Consider the following 9,303-nt stretch of genomic DNA (forward strand, 5'->3'; position numbering starts at 1 on the left):
ACAAACTTGACCTCCAAATGCATTACACGGATTTCAGGGAAATTCATTTTCGCGATACCAGACGAAAAATTGGCTACTGTAAGTTAATATATTTCTATAACATCTAAATTTTTTTTCTAATCTTAAGATAATACAATTATATATAATCTGTCAAAAATAATAAACTTTCGAACTTAGCAATTTTGTCCAAATTCCTGATTTACGAGAACAATTTACATAAAGTAACTAAATGTGTAACTCTTCTAACTAAACGTTTTACCTAATCCAAGCGTACACTTTCTTTGAGTTTAATATATTCTCGATTCACTCGTTCGCCTCAAGAATTTTTTTCCCGTGTAAACATATCAAATTGTACACTGAAGTTGAGCTCATTTTATACTGATAGTTTGTCATGCAAATGACTTAGTCGTTTTTTTTGTTAACAGGAACCTGCATTTGCTCCAATACAAATCGCCTGATATATTTCTGACGTTTTTTCCAGGATATTTGAGATTTTATTTTATTTGTTCAGAAATAGAAGAATTGTGCAGCTAATCCAATTTCATAGCGCAGACGTTGATAATAAGTCCATAATAGATAGAACCTTTTTTGTGCCCTATAAAATTATGAACATGTTTTCACATCACCATATACGATCTAAAATCAACAGTTCTCGAGTAATTTTAAAAAACATGTTATTGTTTAACACTTTCCAGAATTTCGGAACTTTGCCGTACATGTATGTTTGGGGACTTGCTACAATATCTTTATAAAGCCATTGCCAACGTATCTGCGAAAAAAATGCTACTTTTACGAATTTTTTTCTCAAATCCTTCATTGACTGGACTACTTAGGTGTTTGGTTTATCTCTCTCTCTCCTTTTGTCCTCCATCTTTGAAATTTAGTTTTCGGCGCAAAATGCACGATCACTAACAGTACTTTTTATTTTAATGCTTTCACAGGTCACTGGATGTCGCGAAACTTAATCACAAGATTTTCAGGTTTTCACTAAAGCTTTCGCAACCAGCATAAACGTTACATGAATATATATTTTGAGGAAATTACATAGAAACTTCATGATTATATGTTTCATATATTTTACAAAAGTATTTTTGTTACCAAAAATAATATTTCAATTTTCCAACTTTTTTGTTACAATTTCAAGTTCTTGCAATTATAAAAGAAAATTTTTACGATTTATACACATACGCTGTTGTGATACGGTGAAAAAACCTTCCAAATGAGCTCAAGAACATTGAAAAATGTTGACCATTTCGGAAGTTATTGAAAATTTAAGAAAACATTGAAATTTGCACTATTTTTGCAATATCTACTTAAAAACTACACAAATTAGTTTCACCCTGATCTTATTTTATACAGAATTTTGAAAACAATCAACCTTTTAAAGAGAAACTTGTTTAGCTCTGGTATAATTAAAATTAAGAGAATTTAATCAGTCATAAAAAAGAGGTGGCCTAAAACATTTGCACGGTATTGTATATTTTCAACAAGAAACAAATTTTGAACAAAATCGTTGATTTTTCTTCTAAAGCAGATCAATTTTCCAATAAAAAATAAATTTGTAACCTAGAAATTCAAAATTCTGGAGTTACAAATTTAAAAAATCAATAGTTATTCAAACTATTCATAATACGGGCTAAAATGGTTAATTATATAAGGAAAAAGACTTTAGCATGATTAAAAATCTATTTATCAAAGCTAATTTTAAATAACAGTAAATACTAGTTTTGCATAATATGTGTTATAAAATGTCCAGAAGGAAATTGCGTTATTTGATCAAATCATGACACATTAGGTAGTCTTTTTCTATTGTAAATCTAAAAAATTCACAGTAAACTAAAAAAAATGTAAATTTAAATAATGCAATAGGCGCATAATTTATCATAGTAGATTGAAAAAATAGTGTTCTAATTTAAAAACGTAATAATCATAAGAAAAAACCAAAGTTATCAGGAAAAAAAATCTCTCCGGCGGGGAATCGAACCCCGGTCTCCCGCGTGACAGGCGGGGATACTGACCACTATACTACCGAAGAATATACTGGTGAAGATTCAAACCGGGAGACATTCTAACATACCAGGTCCGGCTTTAGCACTATTTTCTCTCAGGACAAAAACATAGCGTTTAGTGTTATTGCTCACTAGGGGGCGCCAGCAACGTCGAACTGGCGCCTACGAAATTCGAATTCATAATTAGGAAAGTAAAGTTTTTAAAAGAAAATTATAAAAAATTAGTAGAAAAAAGTATAAAACATGGACTGTAATTTCATAAAATGTTGAACTGCAAAGTCGGAAAGTATTATTGAAGAAGAAAAAGATATATTTATTTTCGAAAACTACCTTACCTATCGTTGGTCAAAACTTACCTCTTTACCAAATCATTCTATTTTCTCTTCAATAACGTTTTGTGTCTTTGCAATTTAACGTATTATTTAGCGACAGTCCATGTTTCACATATTTTTCTAATTTTTTATAGTTTTCTATGAAAAAAATTTCTCTTTTCTTAATTATGAGTTTGAATTTCGCGGGCACTTATTAAGTTTGCGTCCTCGCCACGCAAGCGCTGTTGCCGGCCGCTAGGGAGCGCTAGATGTTCTAGTCAAAGAGCCGCGAAAATTCAAATTTGATAAATGAAAAATTCCTTTTTTCTCAGATATGAATAACAAAAATTTATAGTTTATTCAAAAAACAAAATTAAAGTATATTTCAATCAGTTTTTAGAGGAAAAATCTCATATTTTAATTAGTGGAATTACCGAAGATGGAATAGTTTTATTTTCAGTTAAAAACTAATTTTGAAACAAAAAAAAAGAACTTTCAACTATACCATTTAATTATTAACTAAAAAAGATGAATTATTAACAAAAAATGGATTAGTGACATTTTCAGTAAAAAAAAATCATTTTCAACCAAACAAAAAAAAACGTACTCTATAGTTCCATTTACAATCAAAAAGATGTTTTATTTTCAACAACAACAAAAATTCAACAAAATAGATCAATTTTCAACCGGAAAGATCAATTTTCAAACAAAAAGAATAATTTTTTACCAAAGTAGGTGAATTTTCAACCAAATCCGTGAATTTGCAACCGTATAGTCGAATTTTAATTGCTAAAAAAAGACAAACTTTCAAGCAAAAGAAAAAGGAATTTTCCAAACAAAACAAACAATTTTCAACCAAAAAAATAGGTTTTCACCCAAAGAGGCGAATTTTTAACCAAGAAGGTTTTTGTTTACCAAAAAGGACGAATCTTCAATCAAACACGTGAATATCAAAAAGGAATGGTTGAATTTTTAACTAAAAACAAAATTTTCAACCAAAAATTGAATATTTTTTTCAGTTAATAAATTTAAAACAAAAACCCAAAATAGAACAATTTTCAAGCAAAGAGTAAAATCTTTAACAGCCAAATTAATTTTTGACAAAGTAATAGAATCAATTTTAAACCTAATATTTGAACTTTAATCAAGTAGTTTAATTTTCAACTAACAAAGATTTATATTTTAAATCAAAACAATTGAATTCAACAGAAAATACGAATTTTGATCAAAATGTCTGAATTCTCAGCGAAAAAGATTTTTCGGGCAAGCAATAAAAAAAATTGAACAAATTATTGAATTATCAAGTCAAAAAGACAAATTTTCAATAAAAATGTTGAAATTTCAACTAGTAATTCGAAACACTTTTTCTTTTCAATTTGAATGACTCACATTTATATTTTGCTTTATGAATAAACTAAAAAATGTTATTATTAATTTGCATAAACAACTCACCTATTGCTTACAACATATAATAATTGTAAACAGACCGGAAACATTACAAATTCAGGGTGGCCGTTTTAATCCACCAAATAAATTCCCGGTCCTTTACCGGAGCGCAAACATTTTTCACGGTCAATGAAGTTAAAAAAATGGACCACTAAAGCTAAAAAAAATTGCACTTGAGGTAATGAAAACTGAGCTGCAAATGAAAGTACTCAAAGTGGAACTGTTGAATTTTGAACTTTTAAAATTTAAATTTAAAAGTTTTTAATTGAAAATTTTTGTATTCAAATGCTCAATAATTTACGCGTATAAAATTAAAAGTAGTAACATTTTTTAATATAAAAAAATATAAATCCACGTTATCATTTCCAATGCTCTAAATTAAAAAATCAATCAATGAACTTTAAAATTTTCAAAATTATATAATTTTAAGGAATTTTAAGCTAGAAACATTAAATATTTAAAAAATTTTAACCAAACACTTCTTAAATTAGAAATTCATTTATTTTCTTTTTAAATAGTTTAAACATCCTTGGAAACCTTCAAAATTTGATTTTAAAATCTTGAGAAATCTAGAAGTTGTTTTAAATCGGTTTTAAACTTTAAATTATTTTGGAAATTTTTTCAGAACTTCTAAATATCTGTCAAAATTAATTGAAATTTTTTTCTACAATTTTCAGAAAATTCTGCAAATTTTAGAAAATTTCTTTACAATTTAGATGTATAAATAACAATTGAACATTTATAATTTGTAGGCGAAATTTGAGTAATTTTAATAGATATGTGGACGTTTTGAAAAGATTCAAACCTAATGTAAAACTTGAAATGATAGCCTAATATAAAACAAAATGTCGATTTTCGCAGATTTTAAACAACAAAATTAGATTCATTTCAAGAATTGTGAAGGGCTTCGAAAGAATAAAAATATTTTCTCAAGATTCATAGGAAAATTAAAAACAATTTTTTATTTTGGCAAATTATTTTAAGAGAATATTTATAAAGTTTTTCAAGGATTTAAACAAAATTTTCAAACAAGATTCTAGAAGATTTTAAGAAAACTTTCTAAAATTTGCATGATAATTTTTAATCTGTTTAAAATTCCTAAATATCTTCTATAATTACTCAAAATTTTTTCTATAAATGTTTATTTATAAATTATACATCAAAATTTAAAAAATTCAATTACAAATTAAGCATTTTTCAAATACAACAATTAAAATTGTAACGTTCAAAGTTTAAAGACTCATCTAAATTTTAACGATTCCAGGCTTTCTATGTCGAACAATTCAGTTAAAGATTCTTTACTTTTAAATGTTATGTTTTAATTTACTTGTCTTAAATAAAAATTCAATATTGCTAAATATTCAATAATTAATCTTTTTTTTTTAATGAAAATTTTAAATTGAGTGGTTTAAAAATTCAATATTTTAGACTGAAACAATATTTTTAATTTAATCGAATGTTTTAATTGAGAATATATTATTATAAAGTTATTTTTAAGTTAAAAATAGTTTATAAACTTTCAGTCACACGTTCACACTTGTTTAATAACTAAGACTTTCAAATTGAAACCGTTTAAGTTTTGACATTAAAGCTGAAAATTCCTAAATTGTGAACTGATTTAAAATCGTTTTGTCAAATTGTTTTTGTTCAATTCTTATTGCTTAAAGTACAGAAAATTTGAACAAAATTTATTTATTAATTTAAAAAAATGTTTTTTATCCAAAACTTTCAACATCAAAGGCTTTTATATTTTATTTGTTTACGTTTTTAAGAAAGCATTTAAAAATTCTTTAAATTAAAAATGTAAGCTTAAAAACAAAAATTTTAAATGGAAAATGTTTAAAGTAAAAAAATGTGGAATTACGCATTGCAAGCTAAATAATAGCATAATTGAACAGCATAAAAATTCAACTAATTATTTAAAACCTTTTGAAATCGAACGTAGACAGATGTTTCTTCTAGAAATTTGTAAAATTCCCGGTAAAAAAAAATTCACTGTCAATTTCACGGTTTTTCCCGGTCTGAAAAAATGTATCTAAAATTAAATATTTAAAAAATATATACTTACGGAGCCATGCGATATGAGAGTATCGAGAAAGTCATTACTGCCAGAATCATTTCTGCCAAGAGAATGTCTTATATGACACCTGCTTCTTACTTCTTCAGAAACAGACACCAAAGCTGGAAAAGAATTTTGGGCGTTAGAGAAGATTTTATTAGAATACGAATAAAAACAATATTATTGAATATTTTTTAAATTTATATTGCAAGTTAAATTACGAGAGAACCCTACATTAGATAATCAGGATGTCTATAGAATCTGAAAAAATGAAAAATTCATGAAATATTCATCAATGACCTGATCAACGTGAAAAATTCTTAAAATTTTGAAAAGAAGCTTAAAAATTTTAATTGCCATTTCCGAAATAACTTTTGAAGAAGAAAAAAACAGCCTCAGCCCGGATTTGAACCGGGAACGCCACAATAAATGAGTTGAGCGTTAAATTTCCAACGAGACAGCAGATCTACTCAAGCAGATTTTTTCTTGTTTAAAAAAAATTATTTACGCGAAGTAATTGTTTTAAAATCGAAATTTTACATTAATGTTATTTAAAAATTTAAAGACTCGAACGCTAAAATCTAAATTTGTTAGACATTTTTTTCATTTGAGAACATTCATATAATTTTAAGATTAATTTAAGAGATTGGGAACAGTCCATAAACACTCTTCCCCATTTTTAAAGAATTCTTCATTTTTTCCCTGTTTCCAAGAAACTTTGTCTATTTTTTTTGCATGTTGGACAGAAATAATAGAATCCAATAAGAAAATCGAACTATTCTTTGTTAAAAGTTTTTTTGTTGTTGTTGAAAAGTGTACCATTGTATTTGTGGTTTGGAATTCATCTCGTTTGGTGAAAAATTCTAATCTTTGCTTGAAAAGTTAAATAGTTTGTGGAAAATCCAATTATTTGTTAAAAAGTCATCTTTTTTTTGTGTGAAAAATTCAATTAGCTTTTTTATTAAAAATTCAGCTTTATTGTAGAAAATTCGTCTTTTTACTTTGAAAATTAAACTATTTGGTTGAAAACTAACTTTTTTATTAAAAGTTCGTATTTCTGGTTGAAAATTTAACTAATTTCGTAGAAAATAAAAATATTTGGTTAAAAATTATTCTATTCATTTGAAAATTTAACTAATCTGTTAAAAATTAGTTTCTTTTTTATTAAAAATTAATTTTTTATCCAAAAAGGCTATTCGATTTCTGGATGAATTTTTTATTTTGAAAAAATAATTTTAAGAGAATATCTAAAATGATTTTTAAAGATTGCAAAAGATATTTAAAAAAATTTTCCAAGTGTAAAAGAGTCCTAAATATTTTTTCAACGAACTCAAATTGTGTCAAATCCCTTAAATTTGAAAACAAATTCTTAGAAATTTTCTACATAAATTTTCCACATATATGAAATCTTCAAAAATCTTTTTGAATTTTCTCAAGGAACCTAGGAAAATCATATTTAAATAATCTTAAAACAATTGAAGAAACTTAAAAAATAGTTATTCAAAGTTTTTATTTCGTATTAAAAATTATTTTTAAACATGAAAAGATTTTCGAAAATTTATAAAATATTTTTGAACTTCTTCCAAACCCAATAAGAAAGTGCAACTATTTTTGGTCAAAAATTGTATTATACGGTTAAAAATGGAACTGTATTGTTAAAAAATTGTGTTTTTCGATTGAAAATTTCAATAATTTGAATTTTTGTTTCTTTCTTAACCAAAATGAGTTTTTTTCTAAATTCAACTATTTCGTAGAATATTTATCTATAAGTTTTAAACATTCATCTGTTCCTGTAAAAATGTCATATTTTTTGTTTGTTAAGAATGCAACTTTCTGGTTTAAAAATTAATCCTTTTCGATTGAAAATGAACTTTTCTGCTTAAAATTCGTCTTTTTTAGTAGAAAATCAATTTTTTGTTGTTAAAAATGCAACTATTTGGTTGGAAATTAATCTGTTATACTTGGGGATTGAAGTATTTGGTTAAAAATTCAATTTTGTTGATTAAATCTAACTGTTTTTTATTTTTAATTAAAATGTTTTTTGTTGAAATATCTAGTATAATATTCTTCGTTAAAAATTCATTTTTTAGGTTAAAAATTTAAGTTTTTGGTTGAAGATTCAAACAAAATTAAACTATTTTGTAGAACATTTTTGTTGTTGTTATTCTAAATGAATTTTCTTTGATGCCAAATTAAACTATTTTGTTTTCAGTTAAAAACTGATCTTTGCTAATCTAAAAATTCAAGTTAATCAATATAATTTGGACTAAAATCACACTGATTGCTCAAACTATTTCTTGAAAAATGTATGCATTTTAATGAAATGTCATCTCTCATAGTAGAAAATTAATGTTTATAAACCTTCATATTCTCGGGTTAAAAATTCAACGATTTTGCAGGAAAATTCGTCTTCTTCCCTTCAAATTCAACAACTCGATAGAAAATTCAGTTTTAACTTCAAATTCTCGGTTGAAAAATAAATTATTAGGTTAAAACTTTATGTATTTGTTGAAAATGAATCTTCTTGGTTGAAAAATCAACTGTTTGGTTAGAAATTCAATTATTTCGTTAAAAATTAATTTATTTTATGTTTGAAAATTAATATTCTTGTTTCAAAATTTAATTATTTTGCAAAAAATTCGCCTTTGTCTTTTGAAAATTCAACAATTCGATAGAAAAATCAACTTTTTGGTACACAATTAAGCTATTTTGTAGAAAATTCGTTTCTTTTTTTAAGGGAGAGAGAAATTAAATTTTTTGTTTGAAAAATCAAGTATTTGGCTGAAACTTGATGTATTTGTCAAAAAATTCGTCTTTTCGGGTAAACAAATTAATCTTCTTGGTTAAAAATTCCACTATTTCGTTAAAAATTAATGTATTTTGTTAAAAAATCGTATTTTATGTTTGAAAATTAATATTCTTGTTTAAAAATTTAACTATTTAGCAGAAAATTCAACAATTCGATAGACAAATGAACTATTTGGTACAGAATTAAGCTGTTTTCCAGAAAATTTTATTTTTGTTTTTTTTTGGGGGAGAGAGAAATTTAATTTTTCTGTTTGAAAAATCAAGTTGTATTTGTCAAAAAATCGTACTTTCGGGTACAAAATTAATCTTCTTGGTTAAAAAATCAAGTATTATTTGGTTTTCAACTGTATGCATTTGTTGAAAAATCGTCTTTTATGTTCGAAAATTAATCTTCTTGGTTGAATATTCAAATATATTTGTAAAAATTAATGTATTTTGTTGAAAATTCATCTTTTTTGGTAGCAAATTAATCGTCCTGGTTGAAAATTCAACTATTTCCTTAAAAAATAATGTATTCAGTTAAAAAATAATCTTTCTTGTAGATATTTCATCTTTCTAGTTGAAATTAATAAAAATGTATGTATTTTGCTAAAAATTAATCTTTTCTGGTAGAAAATTAATCTTTCTGGTAGAAAATTCAAATATTTCTTTAAACATTAATGTATTCTGT

At 25.2% G+C, this 9,303-nt stretch overlaps 1 protein-coding gene and 1 non-coding gene across 10 annotated transcripts in view; both read right to left on the bottom strand.

Annotated features, from left to right (window-relative positions):
• LOC117175261 (neurofibromin) overlaps nt 1–9,303 on the bottom strand; it is a 133,535-nt gene that overhangs the window by 49,412 nt on the left and 74,820 nt on the right. For all 9 annotated transcript variants that reach the window (XM_033364958.1, XM_033364963.1, XM_033364962.1 and 6 more), the window contains one exon: nt 5,835–5,947. In XM_033364958.1, the coding sequence (XP_033220849.1) occupies nt 5,835–5,947 (113 nt within the window). The remainder of the gene's footprint in view (nt 1–5,834; nt 5,948–9,303) is intronic.
• On the bottom strand, nt 1,964–2,035 carry Trnad-guc. The gene has a single exon. It is a non-coding gene; the product is annotated as a tRNA-Asp (tRNA).

This window comes from Belonocnema kinseyi, chromosome 6, assembly GCF_010883055.1.
Source record: "Belonocnema kinseyi isolate 2016_QV_RU_SX_M_011 chromosome 6, B_treatae_v1, whole genome shotgun sequence".
Taxonomy (NCBI): Eukaryota; Metazoa; Arthropoda; class Insecta; order Hymenoptera; family Cynipidae; genus Belonocnema; species Belonocnema kinseyi.